General features: G+C 41.8%; 2 protein-coding genes across 3 annotated transcripts; one reads left to right on the plus strand and one right to left on the minus strand.

Annotated features, from left to right (window-relative positions):
• Positions 1 to 1,620: 1,620 nt before the first annotated feature.
• Positions 1,621 to 15,383, plus strand: cmya5 (cardiomyopathy associated 5). Its single transcript, XM_008281479.1, has 14 exons — positions 1,621 to 1,899; positions 2,824 to 3,457; positions 3,571 to 6,444; positions 10,523 to 10,618; positions 10,750 to 10,968; positions 11,073 to 11,095; positions 11,808 to 11,932; positions 12,022 to 12,156; positions 12,397 to 12,543; positions 13,225 to 13,372; positions 13,619 to 13,752; positions 13,870 to 13,987; positions 14,074 to 14,250; positions 14,327 to 15,383. The coding sequence occupies exons 1-14, from the start codon at positions 1,784 to 1,786 to the stop codon at positions 14,577 to 14,579; spliced, it is 5,199 nt and encodes a 1,732-aa protein (XP_008279701.1). The 5' UTR covers positions 1,621 to 1,783; the 3' UTR covers positions 14,580 to 15,383.
• A 1,457-nt stretch (positions 15,384 to 16,840) lies between these two features.
• mtx3 (metaxin 3) lies at positions 16,841 to 24,030 on the minus strand. Of its 2 annotated transcripts, XM_008281480.1 has the most exons (9): positions 23,911 to 24,030; positions 21,706 to 21,775; positions 21,275 to 21,351; positions 21,079 to 21,171; positions 20,815 to 20,997; positions 20,614 to 20,690; positions 19,957 to 20,114; positions 19,613 to 19,701; positions 16,841 to 19,449 (listed from the first exon to the last, which is right to left on the minus strand). In XM_008281480.1, exons 1-9 carry the CDS (start codon positions 23,989 to 23,991, stop codon positions 19,354 to 19,356), a joined length of 924 nt encoding a protein of 307 aa, XP_008279702.1. In that variant the 5' UTR covers positions 23,992 to 24,030; the 3' UTR covers positions 16,841 to 19,353. The 2 variants fall into 2 exon arrangements, with proteins under 2 accessions (XP_008279702.1, XP_008279703.1); XM_008281481.1 differs by lacking the exon at positions 19,613 to 19,701 and having other exon boundaries at positions 19,365 to 19,449; positions 23,911 to 24,028.
• Between the last annotated feature and the right edge of the window lie 625 nt (positions 24,031 to 24,655).

Consider the following 24,655-nt stretch of genomic DNA (forward strand, 5'->3'; position numbering starts at 1 on the left):
ATAATAATCCGAGCAGTTCCAATAGGGTCTTCGCACCCTTTTGGGTGCTCGGACCCTAAATATATAGAAATGAAAGATATAAATATAGAAAAATAAAAATGCAAATATTAATTTTTTATTTTTATTTTTTGGAACTGTCGGTCATCTTTGTGTGTATTGACACATTTGTTAGACTATTCAACAATGTGACATTTAGTGGTATCCTTATTGTATGATCTAAGGTGCTACCTAAGCATAATGATGTAAGCATTCAATGCTGGGATATGAGACTCAGTAACAGCCACTTACTAACCCATCCCACAATATTACAGTGCCTATTAAATATGTTCTCCACCTTGGAATTTTTTCTCCTTTTATTGTTTTTCAGATTTGAATCATGGACAAATTTAATTTGGCTTTTATTGTTTGGCAGAACTTTACAAAAAAAATAACTCAAAGTGAAAACTTATTTCTACAATATCAATTCATTAGAAATATAAACTGTAATTGCATAAGTATTCACTACCATTAGGTATAAACGACATGAAGATGAATCTGGACGGTTCAGTCAGTGGTGAATCAGTGTTCCTGGCTTTAACTGACCATGAAGACAAAAGAACACCACAAGTCAGAGGATGGAATTTGTAGCTGGACTAGAAAAGTGCTGTTCACTCATGATCTCTGTGCAACCTGATGGAGCTTGAGCAGTTTTTCAAAGAAGAATGGGTTAAAATTGTTGTGTTTAGATGTGTAAGACTGATTTAGATCTGTTCAAACAGGCTTAATCCTGTAATTGTGGCCAAAATTGTATCAACTAAATCCTAATTTGCTTTTCATTTTTATATTTTTGATTACTTGACATTACTTTATAGAAATCTGTTTTCACTTTGACATAAATGTATTTTTGTGAATTTTCTTCTTTTTGTAAAGGCTATAATCATATTGACCATGATTCATTGTTAAACAGCAATAAACAGGGAAAACTTCCTATATTACTGGTATTGAAAATATAGAGACAAATACCATCACATAGATCTGGTAAGAGTCAGACGTTAATTGCTTTTCTCAAGGTAATGCAGTTCTTCATCAGGATTCTTCACGTCATTCAGTGCATGATTCATAGACCTTGAAAAAAAAATTTGAACCGAGGATGACTCTTGGATCGTTGCATCTTTTGTTCAAGTGTCTCCTGCAGCCTCCTCTGACAGCCAGTGTGCTAATTAGTTTTTGTGTTGTGGTTTGACGCCTTTTTACAGTTTGTTTATGACGTGTGCATGGTGCCAACCCTGCTGGGGGGTGGATAACTTACAAGGTGTGTGTGTATGTGTGTGTGTGGCCCTTTTTAGCGTTGCTGCCAGCAGCAGGGGGACCAGGGGTACTGTTTCAGCTCATGGCCTATATTTAACTTAGCAAAGGGGATTTTGAACTTAAAGTCACATAGCCTCAGTCAGCTGCTAGCCACTGGCACACACCAAGATGCAGCAAGATGCTTTTTTTTCTTAACAAAACTTTAAAAATCGGAGTTCTTTTTAGACTTTGGTGTTAGTGTGTTTAATTCAATAGCCAGTAAAACCTTCCCTATCTCACTGCTTTGCCCCTCTCTATCTTCACTCCCCTCTTTTCATTCCCCACTCAGTCTATTTCTGTCCCTCGCTGAGTCAGATGGACAGCTCCCAACTTAGAATGACACAAACAGGCAGACCAACTCCCAATTCAGACTGGCTGAAAACATCAAGAGGACTCTAAATCACACAAAAAACAACATTGGGGATTGATATCAGAAGATCTGGAGGAAATTACCAAGATGGAGGCATGTGAAGGTCTGGACTCGGAGATGTCAGAGCTACAGGAGTATCCGCGTGAAGCTTCAGATGCCATCAGCCAGGACGATGAAGACGAAGTGGAAGAGCTACAAAACAGGTGCTCTTTTCACAAGCTGAATAACCTCAATTGTGGCTGACTAGCTTTGTGCAAAGGGGTTTCTTTTCTTCTGGGAGATATTTGAATGTTGTGGTTTGTGAGAAACTGCTTGTTTCTGGGCTTCTTAACACAAATGCAATTTGCTCTATTAAGAGAAAAGCAGAGTTGTGTGTTATCTCTGTCTGGAGAGTGAGAATGGACAAGTGTATCCAAGTTTCACAAAGCAGTCCTCCATTAAACTCATTTAATCTCCATTAATCTCAGCTGTTCTTCAGTTTATACAAGGAAGTACCAGTGTGGCACTTCAGGCAGCTCTATTCTAATATCTGATATTATTCACCAACCCATCCTTTACATCTCATTTATCATACTTTCAACTGTGTCTTCTAGTTATTCCTGCCATGTCATAAATAGTAGAAGACACTGATATGTTGGATGCATCTGAGAAGACCAGGCATCTCTTCTCTAATATTACATGAATGACGCTTTGGGACGTCACCTTCCTGTAACCCTGCAGGGGCTGAGATGTATTCATAGACGGAGGGACAGCTCAGAGCGCATTTAGTCATTATTTTTTTCAGCTCATCACTCACATTTGCAGCCTGACACCACACACCTGGTCTAATGCTGGAGATCCACACCTCTCAAGAAGACATCTTGTGAAAAGATTAACTGGTGTTACTGTGTTTTCAGCATAGATTTGCTACTTTGCCTCTGTGTTGCAAAATGTGATTGCGGGTCCGTGCTGCTCAAATATGTTTTGATTTGATTCATTAGTTTGTTCTCTGATTATGTTTCCGTGAGCTGTGCCAAAAGGATCTCCTCTTGCAGTCAGACTGTTTAGTCATGCCGTTTGCCTTCCTATGAAGGACACAAACAGCTTGCTCTCCTTCCTCTAACTCCGTCCATTCCTCTCTCCTTCAGTCTGCGAGAAGTTGTCCAGGATCAGTCGGTGAAGCCCAAACTCCAGTGCCTGATGGTGGATCCATCGTTCTCAATGGTAACAGTTCAGAGCGAGGACAGTGGTATTGTTTGGGAGACGGCCTCTAGCCGTTGCTCTACTCCCTGGGCCTCTGAGACAAGCTCCACCTCTGAAGCTTACAGCATGGAGGGCTCTGGAACAGCTGGAAAGATCACCATTGTCTTTGATGAGGACAAAATAATCCGCAGGAGGACAAGATCCGGAGGACGTAGCAGGTTGGGGGACAGGCTGAGCCGACCGGGAAGTTCAAGATCAGCTTCAGCTCTGGGAGTGGAGAGACTGGAGATGTCTGAAGTTTCTCTTCCTAATGTCAGACAGGAGGAAACCAAAACAGAACCGGACTTGGAGGAAATCAAAAACAAAGATCAGCAGCTGTTTAGTTTGATTTCAGAGGGTTATGAGATTCTCAACATCAGAGTCCCCTCCAAACTACCCACCGTGGATGAGGAGGAGAGTACTGAGCTGCAGGACAATTTGTCTTACCTGGACCAGACTCCAAAGATCAGGTCCCGAAACCACCATGACTGGACACAGCAACAGAATCACTTCCTGCAGGGGGAGGCGGAGACACAAGAGGTACTTATCTGCTTGATAATGATGACCATGATAAGATTTTAATCTTAATTCTGCACGTTCAAAAATTCTGACGTCCTCTTTGAATTGACTTACTGATTGTAATCTCTCCACAGTCCTCGAAGCAAGATTCTTCCCAACCATCAGCAGCCACCGAGCTCAGCTCCACTCAAAAAGAGGGCACCAGTGACATTGACTATTTTGAGAAGTTTACCCTTTTGGATGAGGTGGTTCCTGGAGAACAAGCACCAGAGCTACAGGAGGAGGCAGAACAGCCTGCAGCGAAACCACAAGCAGAGGAACAAAAACCTGCTAAGGAGGCAGCCACAGACAGCCCCTCAGTATCTGAAGACTCTTTCGTATTTGTTACAGATGTAGAGATAGTTGGAGAACACCTGGATGAGGTATTCTATGGAGAAGGAGCTCCCGCTGATGCACTGCAGCACAAGGAGGACGATGAGGAGGGTGGAGGCAGGACGAGAACAAGACGAGAGAGCAAGAGATCAACAATGGAGAATGCTTCAGTGTTGTTTGGCACTGAAGAGACCACTTTAACTCCCATCTATATCTCCCCTGGACCCCCTAAGATCATTGACCCCATCCTGCTGGAGGAGCCCACTGCCATGTCCTTCATGTACTCTGACCTTTACGAGGATGCTATGGGTGAGAGGAGGAAGAGCGACGAGGAACACTCCGAGGCAGAGAGCGTGGCGTCTGAGAAGTCTTATCGGAGGCGTATGTCAGATTCAGAGGAGGCGGACGGGTACCTGGAGAAGTTCATTTTAAAAGATGAAACTCCCACAGTGGATGATCCACCGGAGACAGTGGAGGAGAAAAGTGGAGGGAGGATGATGTGGCCACAAAGTAAATTTGACATGACAGGATGTCTAATAAGAGTAGCTGAAGAAGAAGACAAGGAAAAGACAGAGGCAGAGGAACCGAAGATGCAAGAGGCCAGTGCTGGAGATAAGAGCGGAGATTTACACTCAGAAATGTTTGAAGAGAAAAAGGAAATAGTTACAGAAACAGACAAAGAAAGGGAGGACATTCAAGGAAGGGAGGACATACAGCTCTCAACGGTGGCTGATGAAGCTGCAGAAGATCCAATTCAGGAGTCTAAACCAATGCAGGCACAAATGGAGGGTCAACAAGTGAAACATGAGATAAAAACTGAGCAGACTGAGCCTTCTGAGCTCAGCACAGAAAAAACACTCTCTGAAACTCACCAAGCGAACAATAAAGTGGAGGAAACAGAGGAGAGTGAGGACCATCAGAGAGCAGATGAAAAAATAAGTGAACAAAGCAGTATTGAAGCTGAACAGCCATGTGAAACACAAAAAGTGGCTGAAGTGCTTGTTGTGACAACAGATGAAGCAGTGACAGCACCTGTAAGCAGCGAGGTGCCTCCAGTAGTCACAGAACCTGAAATACAAACAGAAACCACTGAGCAGAGCTTGTCTGAGGAGGCAGCGACTGACACCAAGATGGTGGCTGCTGATGAGCTACTAGGAGAAGAAGCCAAAGCTGAAGCTGAAGTGAAAGAACCTGAGACCGTAAGGCAGGAAGTGCTCTCCCCAGCTGAACCCTCCAGTGAAATGGAGTCAACACCACCATGTGAGGAACAAGAAGCAGCAGAAGTTGCTCCCGGAGATGCTGCACCTGTCGAGGTGATCACTGACTGTGACTGTGGAGTACGCACAGTCGTGGAGGTGACTGAAAAAGCAGTGAATGAAAGAGAGATTCAAACCCAAGTTCAGATCGATCTTCAGGAGGCAACAAGTGTTGAGACAACTGATGTTCAAACAGCAGCCCCTGAAGGAGAAAAAGAACCTGAATGTCTTATAGAGGAACCAACTACTGAGAACGAGTTAACTAAACATAAGACTGAAGGTTCTGATCAGCTGTTGGAGGTTAAAGCTGAGATTTCTGGTGAAGTTGTCAAACCTGCGATGGCAGAAGAAGTCAAGACAGATTCAGACATGAAACATCATGAAATCCTTGAAACTGAGCAGCAGCAACAAGAGATGACAGACTACGAATCAGAGAAAACAGTAACAGAAACTACATCAAAAACACCTGTTCAGGACGCAGTGAATGTAGGTGACGAGCTAATCCTCCTCGTCCCCAAAGGACAAGCTGTTGAGATGGACATCGAGATCAGCAAGTGGTCGGAGGAAACTACAGAAGAAACAGTAGTTCTGCCTGAACCTGAAAGCACATGTGAACTTCAAGCACCAGTAGAAGAAACAAAGATAGAGCCTGAAATCGAAGCAGAACCAGAAACCGTTGTAATAGAAAAAGAATTACCCCAAAATGATTTAGACAGGGGGTTCTCACCACCTGCACCTGTGGAAGAGGCCGACACAGAGGAGCAGACGATGGAGAGGGACTTAGAAGAAGAAGAGAAAGTCGTCTTTTCTCCACTGAGGAGTTTTACTCCACTGGAGGATTTATCTGGGCTGCATGGAGAGGACGTACAGTCAGAAGACGTAGATGTGGAACAAAAGGCAGAGGTGATGGAAGATGCACCAGAAACAAGCATCACTGAAGAAGATGCAGTTCCATATATTGAAAAGCACAGTGAGGATGTAGAGCAAAAAATGGAGTCAGTTGCAGAAGCTACAGAGGTGCCTATAGATGAGCTGGAATATGAGGTGATATCTGAGCAGGAATCAAAAGAAATGCCAGAACCTGAAACACAGAGAGAGCTCAAACCTGAGCCCGATCTGAAGCAAGAAGATGAGGAGATGGAGATGGAGTTGGAGAAGGACGAGAAGGTAGATGTTTTCTCAGAGGAAGAGCTCATCGAAGCCGACTATGAGATCATCGACGCAGAGGAGGAGAATCAGGCCCGGCTGGCTGCTGAGCTGCAGGGGATGGACTGGTTCTGTGTCACATGTGGATGTCTGCTGTCAGAGGAGGACTGTGAGGCTGAAGAGCATCGCAGCCATGAGGTCACCGCTGTGGATAAAGCCTATGAGGAAATCAAGGTAATGTACTACAGATGCACAAAGGTATGTTGTATGCATTTGCTTTAGGGTGTGTAAGAACATTTGGAGTTTTCTTAGGATTTTAAAGAGCCACTGACTTTCCACATGAAGATGACTTGTTGGGAGAAGTAGGACTCTTCTGTGAATTGGCTTTCTAAAGAAAATAACCCTGATTTTATCATCAGTGAGTCTGACACCGGGTCTGAGTTTTGCATTTTTAACAGGAAGCTGGCTGTATATGGAGTTTGAAAGATGTGGGCAGTTTTGTAAGTCCTCCAACTTAATGAAAGTGCAATATGAAATGATGATGATGATGATGATGATGAATTGAATTGGCTGCAAAGTGGAACATAACTGCTTATAAGAGGAAGTTAAATCATGATCTCTCAGATCTCAATTTTAGTTCCCTCTGTGGCTCCAGAAATTTCACAGCGTCTCCCACATGTTTGATGATTTTAGCAAACTGCTGCTGTAACAACGTGCTTCTCATGAGTGACGGCACGCTGCATCCAGATCACAGCTCATCATCATGCACTTTACCAGCCATCTTACAACACACGCTTATGATCGCCGCACATTTTACTGGCATTAATTTGGGTCATCATATAATAAACCGGTCAGATATAGCTTTTCCATTCACGCTGGCAGGTTGCAGACTCTCAGGCAGCTGGCAGGATGCAGCACATTGAATTGTTGTGATGCAATGCTCCGCTTTGATCAGTGGAAAGGTCCAGCGTGACATCATCAAGCAGAGGCTGATACGTGATCTGTTCACACGCACTGTTCTCGCTCGCTGTCCCTCTGGGTCAGCACAGGGTCAGACATCTGCTTTTTTAGTATAAAAATCTACGCAATGTTACAGCACCTTCTGATACTCCCAAAAATGGTTTCATTTTCATCTGTCCATGCTTTTAACCTGCCTTTTTAGAGCAATTAGAGAACGCTTTGCTACGAGACATCTCATTCACAAGGACAGAAAACATGCAGGTGTCAGTTGTTTTTCTGTAGTCTGTGAATATACATCAGACAATATGAGGGAAGTGAGATGTTTCTTTGTGCATCTGGGACAGAGTCACAGTAAACTATCTGGCATCTAAATCAAGGGAAAGATGGAACAAACTGAGACTGATCAAATGAAATATCCAGATGACATTTGAACCAGGTCTCTGTGTGATATATTTACGGGAAACAATGACAGCTGGACTGTAAATAAGATGAAAGCTATAGTGCCACTCTGACTTCAGCACAAAGAACCGCTGGCAGCTCAGATGTTCCATAGAGGGAAAAACTGATCTTGACAAGTTAACCAAAACAACTTAGCAAAACGCCATCCTGTCCAGTTCTCTGAGCTAGAATGAACAAAGCACTCTCTCACCTTGTTGCACACAAGGACAGTTTCACAAAGACAGTTTAGATTGGTCTGTAGTGTCCAAAATGATCTCTTAGACTGTAAAACGACAACAACAAAAAATATTTTTGAGGTTTGGTAATATGAACCCTTCCAGTCATTTAAATTTTTTTTTTTTAAGTATATCAAGTGAAATACATATAATAGGTAAACTCTACTTACAATACCTATTTGTTAACAGTAACAACTGCAACACTGAAATATCATAAAATATACTCCAAGATATTGACATAATCAATATTGTCCCCTGTGTATGACATTCATTTGTTAGGTAGAGCTAAATAAGTCATGTTTAATTTGTCATATTGAATATTAATGTTAGTAGCCTATTGTAATGTCCTGAATAGGAGCATTGGGGAAGGTTTGTGTTAGAAAAGCTTATAGACATCTGGTAAAATGTTACGTTTGCTCTGTAATACATGCTGAAGTCTATCAAGATAGATGCAGCATTTACCACAATATTTTAACTGTATCACAAGATCAAGGTTTCTTAGTGTAAATTTTGTGAGGTTTTCATCTTACAATGGGAAGTGCCTTGAGATGATATATGTTGTGAAGTGGCGCTGTATAAATTAAACTGAATTGAATACGGGCTCTCAAGGTGGTGCAGTTGGTAGCACTGTTGCCTCGCAGCAAGAAGGTTCTGTGTGGAGTTTGTATGTTCTCCCCGTGCAGCGTGGGTTCTCTCCGGGTTCTCTGGCTTCCTCCCACACAGTCCAAAAACATGTTGAGGTTAATTGGTGATTCTAAATTGTCCGTAGGTGTGAATGTGAGTGTGCTTGATTGTCTGTCTCTAAGTGTAGCCCTGTGATAGACTGGCGACCTGTCCAGGGTGTCCAATGCCTTCGCCCTAAGTCGGCTGGGATATACTCCAACCCCCCCTGCGACCCTACTGAGGATTAAGCGGTGTATAGATAATGGATGGATAAATTGAATACGCCTAAATGTTCTAAATTCTGCACCCTTGCAGTCAAGAGTCAATTACTCACTTTTCTTTTATATAAGTAGTTAATTGTGTAATGCACAAGGCAGCCTTCAGCTAATTTAATTTTAGTGTGTCATATCTGATAAATTTAGGTGATATTTACTCAAAAACATGGTGAGGTGTAATCTACTCAAACTGGAAACAAATAGAGTGCAAATTGTTAAATCAATTTTACCAAGTTGATTCCATAGGTTTGGTTTTACAGTGTAGATTTGTCTCGACAGTTCACAAAAATAAAGACTGACTTATCTTTAGACTAAAAAGTTACCCTCTCAAAACTAAGACCTCTGTTTCCATGGTAACACTGGCACAAAATGGCAACGTGGGTTCATAATTTGTGGTTTCCTGATTTCCTGATTGTGGAGCCAGCTATGACAAGGGAAAGAGTTTTTCAAGACCACAGTAACTGCAAATTGACTGTGGTCGTGATTTTTCAGGTTTTTCTTTCTTGAAAAGTAAAATTTTTCCCTCACCATTTTCCCAGTAAATGATCCTTCTAGCTTTTAAGTTCTTCAGAGGCACATGCATTTTCTGCTGGTGTGAAGGGAGCCGAGCAGTTTGTTCGGTCAGCCGTGTTTTTTAGCTTGAAAGAAGTCTTATTTTACTCACAGATGGATTTAGACGTCTGACTGAAGCCCCACTAATGGCGAGATCTGGGCCCTATTTAGTCTATCTTTGTGAAATTGGCTCAGGGATGTGTGCAAGTCTGCTCATACATTCTTCCTCTCGCACTCACACACGAACACACCTGTTCTGACTGTTAGCGGAGAGGCGGTCGGCCTCAGAAGGAGCGAGCAGGGAGCTATCAGTGACTACAGCTTGACCTAGTTAAATGTGAGCTGCCCGTGTTCGGGTGCTGACAGGGGATTGCCACTCTTCTTCTTCCTGGAATATCTTGGCTGATGGGCCTCCTTAAAGCTGCAGTAGGCAACCGTTTCATTTATAGATGAGTCCGTCTTATCTGTCAGAGTTGATCAATACCTTAATTTAATGCCAATTTAGAGAAAAGTTTCACTATAGATATAATTTCCTGCAGATACATAATCAACACAGTGAAAAGTGCTACAGGCAATAAGATCTATGGACCAAATGTGGAACTAAGCTTGCTTTGTTAAAAAATACAATGTTGGTCCCGGCTATCTCATAGAAGATGGGTCTTGAAACTATCACCCGTAATAAATCTGAAAAATGTGATACACAACAACCAGGGATTAAAGAAATGGGCAGCAACATGCAGGTACATGACATTTGCATCGTCAAGCACAGATAAAAGTGTTGCAGTTTGCATCTGAATGATAACAACTAGTGGGAGAGAATAAGTGAATCTTTTAAGTGGGATACGAGCTCAGTTCAGAGAGTTACAAAGTTAGATTTATGGACTAATAATGCTAAACGAGCTGTAGAAAGGGAGGGAATGTCGGGAGAGTTTCTGCTCTGTTTTGACCAATTGTGAAAAAGAGAGAGAAAAAAGCGAAGGAAGGATGAGGTCTTGTGATATAATGTTACAAAAGTCTTTAGGAGAATGGAACACTCGATGCAGCATGAAAGAAAACTGTATTTGAGATTACATTTGGTGCAGCTTTGGCGTCATACCTTCAAAACTGAAATGATGATCTTTTGGTTAATCGCAGCTGTATATTGTTGTCAGCTTGTATAATACTGATGGTTTAACTGCTTCATAACAGGAGACGCTGACTGTCTGGATCTCAGAGCTTCAGGGGCGATCAGAGAACATCGAGGACTTGGTGTCAGAGCTGGAGCTGGCCTACAACTCTGTAGAGGTAAAGCAGAGTCAAGGCTTGTAAAACTGTCAGCACATAGTAGAGCTTGACATTTCAGTAGAACATCACTTTACTTGAGAAATGTTGTGAACTCAGATCTGTCGCTCGGCTGTCACTTTCCTCTTGCTCAGGACCAGTGTGTGGAGAGCGAAGCAGCCATGCAGGCACAGAATGAGGAGATGATGGCTCTGGTGATGGAGCAGTACAACAACATGTCTGTCAGCATGGAGGAGGAGAAGAAGACAAAGCTGGAGCAGCTCTATGACCAGATCGTCTCCTTCCAGGAGAGCATCGATTCCGCCAAGGCCACTCTGGAGACCACGGCCAGAGAGGCTGAGACTGACGCACGGGTGAGACCTGAAGATTGATTATAGATATGATGTCATGGCCAGTGATTAGTGATCGGGGCTTGTGTCAAATGTCTAAGTCCTTCTTCAATCTGCTCTTCCACTAGTCACCTGAAGACATTCATTCGAGGTAATGTGCTTGCAATGAAAGGCGTGCGAGCTTGTATGATTTTTTTCTAACACTGCGTTATATAATCAAATACATATTAGTGACAACTAGTGCAGCATGCTGCTTGGTCTGTGGAATGACACCATCAGCCACAACATTAAAACCGACAGCCTAATATTGTGTAGATCTCTCTCTTGCCACCAAAACAAGTGGCCTGTTGGGACATGGACACAGAACCTGTGGGGTGTGTCTGGTACCAGGATATTGGTAGTAGTTCTTTTGGGTCCTGTGGGTAGCAGGGTGGGGTCTCTGTATGGCATAGAGGCTCAATGGAGTTGAAATCTTGATAGTTTGGAGGCCGGGTCAACACCTTCGGCTCTTGGTCATGTTCCTTGAGCCAATCCTGAGCAGTTGTGTGGCAGGGGGAATGTTGTTGCTATGGAGGTGTGTAATTGGTCTGCAACAATGCTTTGGTAGGTTGTGTCAAAGTAACATCCATATGAATGCCAGAAAGGTCGTCCAGTAATGTAACCAAATGCCACTCTCTTTACCTTATTAGTGCTTTTAATGTTGTGGCCAAATCTATCGAGTGTGCCAGTATGCTGCATATTAAACTGCACAGGTAGATTTCCTTTAACATTCTCCATACCAAGCTCAGCCTACAGCAACAGAGGGGTTTTGACACTGATTTGTGGTTGTGGTCAGAAGCTAAATGTTGTGGTTGTACGGTCAGACTCAAAGCAGCTCTGGACTCGGCCTTGTCACTGGAGCTGGGTCCCAAAGGACTGCTGGTGTTCGAGGACTACGCCAAGGCCAATACTTCCAGCTCCAACCTCGCCCAGCGCAAGGGGATCCCAGGTAGGGACTTACGTGAGTTTGCAGACAGATCTACTAGGTGTCATGTGCAGGTGTGGCAGTTACAGATCCTGCTGTTGTGTTTGCCTCAGTTCCTCAGAGACCCACCCTGCAGCCTCAGGAGCCAGGTTCAGCCACCAGCACCAGCGTCACTGTTTACTGGAAAGTCAACCCTGGAGATATCATAGACTGCTTCCAGGTGTACTGCATGGAGGATCCACAAGGAGGTGAATACTCTCCTAGATGTTGTTGATCCTGAAAAATGGCTGCAAAAGTTCTGTTTTGATCATCAGACTTTAGTTGTGGACTTGATGAAGGAGTAATGATGTTCAACTGAAAACTGCAGACTTCATTCAGCAGCCAGTTGGTCCTGAATGGGCACATTGTCTTCCAGTGGATACAGTTTTAGATTTTGTTTCAAGTGTTTCATGTGAGGTCCTGCATATCTAAATTGCTGCTGTCGACAGCTGTGTCGGAGGAGTACCGCGTGACGGTGAAGGAGAGCTACTGTGTCCTGGAGGAACTGGAGCCTGACAAGATGTACAAGGTGTGGGTGATGGCTGTCAACTACACCGGCTGCTCTCTGCCCAGCGAGAGACTCATCTTCAGAACTGGTCAGTCCACACGCTGGAGCTAAAGTTTCAGCAATACAACAGGCCTGTATGATAAAAAAAAAAAGCGTTATTTGTATTCCTCTTGTCATGCTGGCATGAGTCTAGGCCAGGGTTTGTCTTGGCTCAAAACGTCTACGCTCGACAGTAAGCATGATTCTGTTTGATGAGTCTGTTTGCTACGATATCTCACCATTTGACGAACAAAAATTTGTGTTATGCTTGAGAAAATGAAACCACGATTAACAGAACTTGTTTAAAAATGTTATTTGTTTATTTGTCTTAGCATTATGGTTTGGTTAAAACCTCTTTGGCAGACCACTAATAGTCCTCTGTGCAGGAAAAACTCTAGTTTAGACAGATTAGAATAGTCTTTGTTCAATGTTGCAGGAACCAAGGAACTTTACAGGAGGTCATTCCTCCCGACAGCAATAAGACTTCTCAATGCATCTGCTCTGACAGATCACATAAGGACTATATCACTTCTCCTGCTGATGAAACCACTTTACATACCGGACACTCTATATTCTAACATCAACTTATGTGCACCTACTTACGTCATTTGCACATCTAAGCGCATTTATCATTTGCACATTTCTGTATCTCTGTAAGTCTAAGTAAAGAAGCAGTAAAAAAAATTGCACTTCAAAGATGCATTTCACACTATTGTTGTGCTTCTGGCAGCTCCATCGGTGCCAGTGATTGACACAGAGCGCTGCACTGTCATGTGGGATTCAGCTACACTGAGATGGAGCTCAGCGAAACCAACTCTTGGACAGAGTTACACTTTGGAGTACTGCCGCCAGTACGAACTGGAGGGAGAAGGTCTCAGGTGGGTGTTTGACTCAACCAGACCAGTACATTGATTTAACTATGTCTGTAATCTCTGATCATAGAAGGAAGGCCAGTTTAAAACAAACTGCAGATGAACTGTACACAGATGATTTAAAACCTCTTCAAACAAGGTGGATAAAAATCAAAATGTCTCTACACACTGACCCATTTTAGTGTGTAAAATGTTTATGCACAAAGCTTTACTCCTGTAATTTATGCGTGTCTCTCTGTGACACACTTCTAGATCCATCTCAGGTATCACAGTCTGTGAACAGAAGGTTCTCCTGCAGCCCAATGAGAATTACCTGTTTTACATCAAAGCTGTGAATGAAGCCGGTGCCAGCGAACAGAGCGAGGCTGCTCTCATTTCCACCAAAGGTAAGAAAACACACTTGAACAATCTTTGTAGCTCCATATGCAGGTACAAAACAAAGCACAGCACGGAATTACTGCTTACATGCTTTTGTTTTTTCTCTTGCTTGTTGCTGTTTTCAGGGACGAAGTTCCACCTGTTGAAAGCGTCGGCTCACCCGGCTCTGGAGCTGTCAGAGAACCGGACCACCGTGCACTACACCCAGGACGCACACAAAACCATCTCATCCACAGACAAACTGTACGTTTAACCCTCTCACCAGACTCCTTCAGATTCTGTTAGACAACACTTTATGTAGTTGTAAACAGAGTTTGTGTGTTTTCTAGGTGTCCATCTATCCTGGGTGAGTCGCTGCCAGCACGAGGGCTCTACTACTGGGAGACCATTGTGTCAGGAAGTGCAGCTTACAGGCTGGGAGTGGCATACAGCACCGCCAACACAAACAGATCACTGGGGGAAAACAGCCTGTCGTGGTGTTTGCAGTGTATTCCCACACCATCAGGGTATGCATTAAGAATTTCACCCCCAATCCCTTAAATGTTTCAGGTCTTTGTTTTGAAACTATTTTTTGCCTTCCAGTTGCAGGTATCAGCTACTCCACAATGACATTCAGTCCAGTGTGTTTGTGATCGAGATGCCTGAGCGAGTGGGCACTCTTCTGGATTACCAGCTCGGCCATCTTTCTTTCTACAACACCCAAAACGGTCAGTTGCTGGGCACCTTTAGACAGCGCTTCACCCAGCCGTGCCACCCGGCTCTGGCCATGGAGTTACCGGGGAGCCTGGAGGTCAGCATGGTGCTGGAGGTGCCAGAGTTTACCAAGGACAGATAGCTCTACTACATCCCTCACTCACTGGATAGTTTACAGTTCATGTTGGACATTTGTGGATTTTGATGATCTTACTTTCTAATGACCATATTGCAGAATAAGACTAGATTAAGTTCTATTTGTCTAAACTGACCTCATTCATGGGTTTGTGTGTTTTTACCAAAAGGAACTTAGTCAGTATAGAGCTCAGTATAAAAACTGATTTTCCTCAAATAAACGCAACCTAAATTTTACGTATAATTTCTTTTGGTAACAGATGTGGAGGCTGTCTTGTAAATATCAAAACTAGTGAAGTAAAAATGAATGATGACTGCGTGAAAAATAAGTGGACTGGAGTTGAGTGAACCGAAATATTTCATAGGCGAGTTTCTCGGATTTTGTTTTGTCAAAGCGTAAGTGAAATGTCGTGGATCATTTTGTAATTCTGACCATAAAATATGACGATGTGACGGTTTTATACTGTTTTGTAAATGTTCTGTTGTTTCCTCTTGTCTCTTCAAAGCCTTACTTGGCAATACAGTTCATATAGGTTCTGAAAGCATACTGAATAATTCAATAATTCAAGTGTTTTGTCATCCCAAAGTTTAGAAAATGAGTTCATATCTCCAAAAATACTGCAGCACTTTTTCCAACTGTGTTTCATAATGTGAATAGGCCTGTTTTGTGTAAATAATCTTTTTAAACAGATGTGATCCGTTCTCTATTTTACTATGTGCTACAAATGCAGATCAGCTGTTTTCCTTTCCTTGTCTTGTAAACTGATTTTCTCGTCTAAGCTGAAAGAACATGATTATTTTTCTATTTGCACAACTTTGTTTGTTTTCACTCCTTTAACCTCTAACATACATTCACCACCAGAGGGCCTCAGTACTCTATTAGGCCTCATATAGGCTCAGACGTTTTTTTTTCTCTGTTCTCTAAAAAATTATGTTTCTGTAAATCACCAGAAAAGAAATGCACACTGTAGTCTCTCCAACTGTAAACCTGATCTGACAGACGGCCACTGAGATAAACACTTTCTGCTGTTTAGGTTTTCCTTAAAAGATCTTACAGCCATGTGTTTTTACCACCCATTGCATCTACTGCAATGTAATTTATTGCATCTATTACTATAAATCTAAAAATATCCAAATTCTAATCTATTGGAATAATCTTCCACTGCAACTATACGGGACCACAGGCCAAAATCTATCATATTTCTGCTATTAATCCTGACAACTCTAATTATCATGCATTCAAATTTCCAAATGCCTTCATGATTCTCAGTTAACATAAGTTCACGATCCATCATCCAAGCTACATGCTTTCCATTCACTGCATCACTATTTTCCACTCACACACCTTTTTTCCCTTCATCGCTGACACCTTCTCTCATCCCTGAGGAAAGAGAGAAAGGGGGGAGAGAGTGAGGAAGAAGAGGCGTGGAAGGCGCACACATGTAAGCCATCAGGGAACAGCTGCTGGCCTGCATGTGATGTGCTGAGCTGCTCAGCTACTGCCTGAAGGAAAACTCTCAGAGGATTGACAGCCTCTTTACTGGGACTTTTCAGCCCCGACAACACACGGCTGGAGCAGCTTTTCAATAAAGCTGAACTGGGAAAGATCTGTTGTGTTACAGCAGAAAGTTCATTCACTTTAGAACATTGTTGCAGCCCAGTTTTTGTACCTCCTCTTATCACCAGAATTACTTGACACTATTTAATATGATTTAACAGATATTTCTAACACAGGAAAAACAAAGAAGATGACAATAGCGTCAGAGTTGTCAACACTGCAAGTGAAAATATATCTATTTAGCGCAAAATCTGTTGCAGATCAAACTGTGCAATTTATTTCTCGTTGCTGCACCTTCTAAACAGCCAGTCAAAGAAGTCTCAGCAGGAGTCCCGACTTGGATAATATCTGATGTCAAGTATGCATCATTTCCTCTCAGCTTTCTCTCAGATTACTTTATTTTTTCCATGTTTAGAGCCAAAACCAGACAAAGGGCTCTCTATCCTCCCAACATCTAAACAAATGATGACACAATGGTGGGCAGCAGTGAAATCTTCTGTAATTGTTACTGGAAAAACAACTCACCCAATAGCATGAATTGGCTTTGTTAGGAGAGGATGGAGAAAAGATGTGCAGTTAAAAAGAAAAATGGGATAGCAAGAGTCTGAATAAGATCTGCTTTTGGCTCCATTTGACTGTTTATAAGCCATGTGGAGATTTAGATGTTTATTTTTCTTTCAAAAGTGGGAAAAAGAAGACAGTGGTCAGGGTTGCATTATGATGTTTGTATTTCAATAATCTGTCGACAGTTGATATTAACCGTCGACAGATTGTGAACAACAGAAATAAAGACAGTTTATGACACATGTATCAAAATATGAAGGACACTGTTAGCATTTTGACACTTGTACAAAGACACCAGCAGTCATGAAGGCACACTGCACCCATATGGTCCTTACAAGCCCATTTGTTGTCCGACAACATGCTGTGACTGGCAGCACTAACATCCCAATGAACACATTTGTTTCAGAATATGGTGCATTAAAGGGAATGTATCAATGAAGTGGTTTGTTGGCAGAGCCCAAGTATCTCTACAAGTATAATACCTTTTAACTGAAACACAGAGAAATCATGAAAGGAATCACACAGTTTAGTAATGTTTGAACAGTCAGGGCATTAGGGAACATTACAGTGAAAGAAATCTCATTTCACAGTCCAGTAATCAGACTGTAAAATAAAGAAAAACAAAAGGCAGCTAATGAGACATTCCCAAATGGGATAGATGCTCAGTTTAAACAAAGTGACTAGAACCTGACCAATGTATCAGAATTAACATATATTTTATCCAATACATGCATGTATCCAAACTTTTTTGTTTTTAATAGAACACAATGCAGAAAAAAAATAATATTTGGGGTAATTAAGAATTTGTGTTATCACATAGTTTTTATAGCAGAGCAGCTGAGCCTCCATTGTGTTGTGTTTTTATCTGCTGTTTTGTCATTTGTTGTTTTTATAGTTTTAACCCTTCTCTTAAAGCATCCTTGAGTGCTCTGAAAGGCGCTTACAAATAAAATGTATGATTATTATTATTTTCAAGATTCAACGCTGTCTGCAGCACATGTAGCAGAGCAGGCAGTGGCGTCGAGTCAAGAGGTGTCTTCAGTGTAAGTTGATAACTAATTTGTGAAACACACTTCTGAAAAGTTATTTGATGACCCCATGAATTTTAATTTTCAATATAACTCTAACATATTGCATATAGTTATAGAGTATCGACCAATATGTCAATATTGGATTTTTCTACTCCCTAAAAGTCAGTATTAGCATTGGCCCAAAAAAAAAAAAAAAAAAAAAGCTTCAGTGACTATGAAATAACCACAGGAAGAAATAACACAGCAAAAGTAATAAACTGAAGCAAATGTTACAAAAACGGCTGTGGAAAAGTCAAGGCAGCAACACAACTGAGTGGATTGTTAATGTCACAGAACAGCTTGTACAATAAAACATAACAAGAATTAAAGGACACACTGTTTTCTGATAGTTCTTAAAACGACTGTCACACAAACAAACACACAATAGTCCCAAATATTATGCATGAATAACTTAATATAGCGTGTAAGGCCCTTTCATTACGTCAGTGTATCGTGAAGAAGCTGATTAGCCCTATTTAGAGGAAACTACACTCACTGGCCACATTACTTTGCACATTTGTGTTGTTAATAATTTGTCCACAGCATTAACATGGACGCAAAACACTATGAACACGTGTGTACTGCAGTCATGTTCACCACCACCCACCATGACTTCAATAATAAACAAATTAGAACTGTCATCTTTTTAGCTGTGTCAACAGAAACTGAAAATGTAGAATAAATAGAAATCATGGCAGAGCTGCTGCGTCGGGTTGCATTGGATTTCAGAGGCGTACCTAATAAAGTGGCCAGTGAGTGTACACTAAATATAACTATGACACTATTTACAAGTATACAAGCTATATACAGGAGAAGAGGTGAAAGCAAAGTTAAATAAGCTAAATGGCTACTTCTATAGTCAGAACTGCAGACACTGTACAGTAATGCACATGTTATTAGATTGTATAGAACATTTTACAGTGGATACGTACACGGACATGTGCTCAGACTTGTGCTAACAGAACTGAAATCCTCTACGGTAACATATAAAAATATGAGAGAACTAAATAAAGTTTGCCATATAGTGCTCTTGCCCGACATCCTACTCTACTTCAGTGACCAAGCCCTCTTCAACTCAGTAGTTCCGATATCGTCAGCTGTCGTGTGGCACTGATTGTGCGGGAACAACTTAAACAGAAAATACATTTCCCTTAAACAAAAGCCTAAAAGAAAAGCGGCCCACTCAGAGGTTAAACAGCGACACGTCTTTTCCCTGCTGGGCTTTTCATTTCCTTTGGCTTTCCCTGAAACTTTCCATGTCTTTCTCATCGAGCACCACTTCAGAGCATTCCTTTCTTGACCACATACATGCACTCTTCTTTTTGAAGCACCTCACACATGCACTTTTTCTTCTCTTTTAGACGAGCATCTTTGAAATCTATCATCATTATCTTAGAATGGTCTCTTGTAATTATATAGTCATATTACAATTAATTATTAGGTTTATTTTCCATTCAAGTTAAAGTCCAGCTTTATAGTGATTATTTCTTTTATGTCAGGATGTTGAGTCAGATTCAGAGCGGCACCTTTCATCCGCAGGGCGTTCCTCCACGATTCACGAGGCTGGATCGGGGTTGAAAGTTCAGGTGCTAGGCAGGGGTAGAGCTCTTTGCAGTGGACAGGCTGGGTTTGGGGTCTGGTCTGTGGGGTTTGTGCTGTGGGCTGCTGCGGAGGTTGTCATCCATCTACAGTAAAGATTGCACTGCTTAGTTGGTGAACACGTGCACGAGCAACAAATGAAATGACAAGGACACAGTGAGAGACTATAAACTAAAATCAGCTGTGACGGAACCTGGCAAAAGCAACCATGAACCCACGTAAAAGCAGAGAAAAGCAAAGCAGAAGCACCTTTTCTATCAAGTTGGACTCTTTGTTTACAAGCTGAGTTAGTTTCTGGAGGTTGGCGTCCATTGTTTCCTGCACAGGTGGGGGAGGACCTGGAGAGAGATGAAGTAAAGCCACACCACCAGAAGAGGAAAATGGCAGAAAGTCAGTGAAACAGGAACAGTCTCGGGTCAGTAAAACAAACACAAAGAGCAAAACATGAAGTGAAAGAGATATATATGAAGAAGGAAAGTGTTAATGATGTTAGTTGTTTTTAAGTGAAAAGCTTCCCATGCGTCAATGTGTGCTGATTTCACCAAGCCAAAACCCCAAAGAGTAAGTGTTTCCAGTGTGTGTAACCATCTTACAAGGATGGTCCGAGCTGAAGTAAACTGCGAGGATGCTGTCGCAGAAGCGTGTGAGGTTGTCCAGCTGTCTGAGATGGCTCTGCAGAGGGCTGCTGGGAAGACTGGCTTTGTGAAGTGGCGCCACAAAACCAAACACGAAGGCATCCAAGCTGGTTGGCCTATGATCACAAACACACATGTAAACAAAAAACACAACAACATTCAGACATGCATGAAGACGACATGAGGCTACGATATAAACAGCATTACTATGAAACGTGTTATTACTCATACTGTCAGGGTACTTTATCAATCCTGACTTAATAATTTTTGCATAAATGAACACTGCAAAGCATTTTCTATGTCTGATTTCTACCAAAACTATTACTCAAATACACTTTAGAAGACCCAACTTCCTCCCAGCATGTGGTTTTCCAAATTAGGAAATTCTGATACATACTGTATTGGCCAGTTTGTTTGTTTTTTTTCCCTATACCAGCAACTTCTAACTAAAATGGCAAACTGAACACATGCACAAAGAATCCTAATGGCAAATTTAATTAAACAGACAATATTTCCTTCCAAATTTTTCCAGCTTTTTTTCATCTATTCTATTCTATAACATCTGTTTTCCTAAATGTGAGATGCACAGATTTAAGCAAACAGTGTGGAACTCACGAGTTGCCAAAAAAGTAGTTTGCTGTTCCCAGTCTGTAGGAAAGGAGATTCAGGCACTCTTTAGCATCACTGTAGATCTGAGGCAAACAGAGGGAGAAAGATTTACAGCTGTGAAAAAGAGACCTCTGCACCACAAACCACAGAGTTGACATGCTGAAGGAGGTGACATGTACGTGATGATTCAGACAGAGCAGTGTTTACCTTTCCCTCCACCTCGGTGATTCTGTGGAGCGGCGCCTCTCCTTTGGTTAGAAGGATGCGGGAGAGAGCAGTGTTGGCTTGGCAACTCGGGACGAGAAAGTTGAGAGGGAACGGCGAGCGAGAAGCAAACCATGGCCGTGTCAGATTGGCGTAGTTTTCTGCATCCACCCAGAAAGTGTGCAGCTGTGGGACAAAAAGCATTACCTTAGATACTCCCAGATTTGTACTTTTTTAAAATCTAGAGCAGAGGAGAGATGGTGTCACCAGAGCTGGTCGTAGTTTCTCCTCAAGCAGAGCGATGTAGGCCATTGTGTCTGCTCCTTCTCTGGCAGTCAGTTCATAATCTGCATTAAACCTCTGCACAAATAGAAAAACACACACACACACAAAAAACAAATATTGCTGTAGTTTGATTCTGTGAAATTGCTTTTGGCATATACTGAAGAAACAACACTCGCACCTGCTTCCTTAGAAAGTTGAGAATCTGTGCAGGTTCTTGAACTGCAGAATTTCCACAAAGCAACTCTGGGACAGTCGCTGTGGACAAATGAGACAGTTTGAGGAGGAGGATAAGGCAATAAAGAATAAGGGTGATGATATTTAGGAGGAGCTTTAACATGTAACTTATGTCTTGCAATGTGCTCTGTCTTTTCAATATGAATTAATGCACTTTGGAACTTAATAAAAACATAAATCTGCTTTCTTGTTGTTGTTAAACTGCAGTAAGTCTCAATGTCATAGATAACCCAGAAAATATTTTCCAAACCTTTATAATTATCTGTATTGTATATAGGTTCAAGAAAGATTCCTACATGGGTCACAAAATTCGTCTTATGTGGCAACTTTACTACAGCACTGTAAAACTGTAGTTTACGAGAAGCTGCAGCCCACCTGTTAGTGTTTTCCATGTCCAGTCTATAGGAGAAACTGTGACTTCTGCCCCAGAAAACTTGGTGTACGCCTGGAAGAAAACCCACACGTGAATCAGGTAAGATTGTAAAACACAGTCAGTGCATATGAGGTAAAAGTCTCATAAAATGCTATGCTGGAACATTTGGTCCAAATGGGAACATACAGCAGTATTTAACTTTTAGGGGAAAACTTCCAGAGCTGTTCCTCAAGGCAGGACTTCAAAACTATTGAGTTCTATATGATCCCAATCTAGTAATAAAAAAAAGCTGAATGTTTGCCACAAACAATGTACCATGAGCAGGAATTTGGCACTAACTCTAAAACTAGATTTGGCACGAGGGAAACTACACTATGATTACAGTGCTCACCTGAAACAGCTTTACAGAAAGAGGGAAGACAAGCAAAAATCAGAAGAAAGAAAACATTAAACACACCAATATACTGACAAAGTGCAACACTAGGTTTTGTCTATCACCTCTAGGCTCAAGGCACACAGTTTGGGAACCACTGGTCTAATCTACTGTGATATTATTGTGTAACATGGGCTGAGCAGAGAAAGACAGCGGGGGGATCTTACTGTATCTCACATTTTAGATTCATTTTATTCTTAAAGTGTAAATATAAAACATGAGCTAGGTTAAGCATCCAATATTTCAAATACCTAACAACACCTCTATTTTTTAAATATATAAAAAGAAAGTTTGCTCATAGGGAATGAAAAGAATCTTTGGATTTGTTAATAAATGTGATGGTGATAGGAGTAGTAGATGGTAATCCTGTGGGGGCTAAACTATAATATTAAAATTAGTCAGGTTAATCTCCATAATAAAGAACACTGTAGGGTCTTAATCCTTCATAACTATCATAGTCAGGCAAAGTTGTCCTTCCATCCATCCACTATCTGTACACCGCTTAATCCTCACGAGGGTCACGGAGGGCTGGAGTCTATCCCAGGCAGGCAGGGGACACCCTGGACAGGTCACCAGTCTATCACAGGGCCACACTTAGAGACAGACAACCAAGCACACTCACATTCACACCTACGGACAATTTAGAATCACCAATTAACCTCAACATGTTTTTGGACCTTGTGGGAGGAAGCCGGAGAACCTGGAGAGAACCCACGCTGCACAGGGAGAACATGCAAACTCTACGCAGAAAGATCCCGGGTGTCCTCACCTGGACGCGAACCAGCGACCTTCTAGCTGCGAGGCAACAGTGCTAACCACCGAGCCACCTTGCAGCCCAGGCAAAGTTGTATTTTGTCAAATTTTTGCAGGGTCTTAATCTTTAATTTAAAGGAATAATTAAATTATTAAGTTAAATTCACATCATAAATAACACTGCAGAATCTTAGCCTCAATATTTAAACTATTTTGGTGAATATGTACCAATTCTATTTCTACCACAAAGCACTGTGGCTTTAAATGTGTTATATAAATAATGGTGACTGATTCTGGTTTGATGGTTTATTTTTTAATTTGACAGTTGTTATTGTTAAAGAAAGAAAGGGCATTAAACTATGCCTTTTACACTGATACATGTTGGAGATGACACCACTGACAAAGATGGAAATCTGCATCTTTTATAATATAAACTGTAAAGCAACACAAACCAAAAACCTTCAGCGTCACTAACTAAATGCTCCACCAGATGCCACAAATGTCATCTTGGTCAGAAACTCAGAAAAAGTGTCACCTCGTGGTACAAGCTGTAACTGCATGTACTGACAGACAACAACATGTTAAACTGAGGAAACAACTTAAATTCTCCTACGAGGTCACAAAGTTCACCATCGTTCACAGCTACCAGGCGGAAAAAGCCCCGAATTTACCAAAATAAATGGAATTTGTAGCCTCAACAAACTGACCTTGAAGGGCCATGTTATTTGTCAGCAATGTGAGTGACTTCTGACATTCAGCCACACACGAAGGACAAACCATGCAGTCGGCACAGTTAGATGATTGTCGCTGCAGCGTGACATTCAGCTGCAAACATCGTTTTCTCTGCTGCACATCGACGCAGGGAACTTACAGCCCAAACTGCAGCAGCTCAGTTAGCATTCAGGCTAACATGAGAGAGCAGAGAGGAGCCGCACAGACAAGCGGAGAAGAAACCCGCAGTCTTACAAGCACCGCTGGACGCAGAGGTCGTATTTTCAGTAAAAGCAGACGACAGCCTTACCAGAACTATGAGGGACTCGGTGTGAACAGAAGGCAAACCCCAGTCTCCTCCCCAGCATCTCAGCTCCATGGCAGCCGCCATGTTTGGATTCCTGCAGGAGCCGCTGACGTCACAGGGTACCTGTCACAGCAGAGGCTGCAGAAAATTTAAAAAAAAAAAAAAAAGTTGTTTACTGCTGTTTGTTTACACGATTCAGTCTCATTCAGTGACTGTAATGCTCCATCACCAGTAAAAGCTCATTAACTGTTTGTAGGTTTGTTCCGATGATGCTTTACTTCACCTCAGGGATCATTAAAGTGGTAAGTAAAGGAGAGTTCATCATAAAAGAATGAAGCACGAATACAGCAGCATCATTATGTGCCACTTTATTAGGCAAAGTACCAAACGTACTCATTACAAAGAATTTAATTACATGAAACAACATGAAATCCAGTGGCAACTTAAACATCAAGATTTGTGAAAATACTCCAGAACAGCTACGATAATAAGAAGAATAGTGATTGTATTTATATAGCTTAATATAGAACAAAGGTTTCCAAAGTGCTTTGACAGGCAAAGTGAAAGTGGAATACTCAGAAGGCAACATAACAGCAATTAAGGTAAAGGTAAACCAAGAAGACAAGAGACACAAAAATATAACATGTCTGTATTAATCTGTTGAAGTCATCCTCATTTATGTGGCACATTTACACCAACCAGCTTTTTTTTTTAACCAACTTTTTCCCAGTAGAGAAATAAGTTTGGA

This window comes from Stegastes partitus, unplaced genomic scaffold (genome assembly GCF_000690725.1).
Source record: "Stegastes partitus isolate 25-593 unplaced genomic scaffold, Stegastes_partitus-1.0.2 Scaffold234, whole genome shotgun sequence".
Classification (NCBI taxonomy): domain Eukaryota; kingdom Metazoa; phylum Chordata; class Actinopteri; family Pomacentridae; genus Stegastes; species Stegastes partitus.

Coding starts and splice junctions, on each gene's coding strand:
- cmya5 (XM_008281479.1), top strand. CDS start 1,784: ATGGAGGCATGTGAAGGTCTGGACTCGGAGATGTCAGAGCTACAGGAG. Junction 6,445..10,522: donor AAGCCTATGAGGAAATCAAG/GTAATGTACTAC, acceptor GCTTCATAACAG/GAGACGCTGACTGTCTGGAT. Junction 10,619..10,749: donor TGGCCTACAACTCTGTAGAG/GTAAAGCAGAGT, acceptor CCTCTTGCTCAG/GACCAGTGTGTGGAGAGCGA.
- mtx3 (XM_008281480.1), bottom strand. CDS start 23,991: ATGGCGGCTGCCATGGAGCTGAGATGCTGGGGAGGAGACTGGGGTTTG. Junction 19,702..19,956: donor CTTCAGCTCGGACCATCCTT/GTAAGATGGTTA, acceptor ATCTCTCTCCAG/GTCCTCCCCCACCTGTGCAG. Junction 19,450..19,612: donor AGTCCAACTTGATAGAAAAG/GTGCTTCTGCTT, acceptor TCTTTACTGTAG/ATGGATGACAACCTCCGCAG.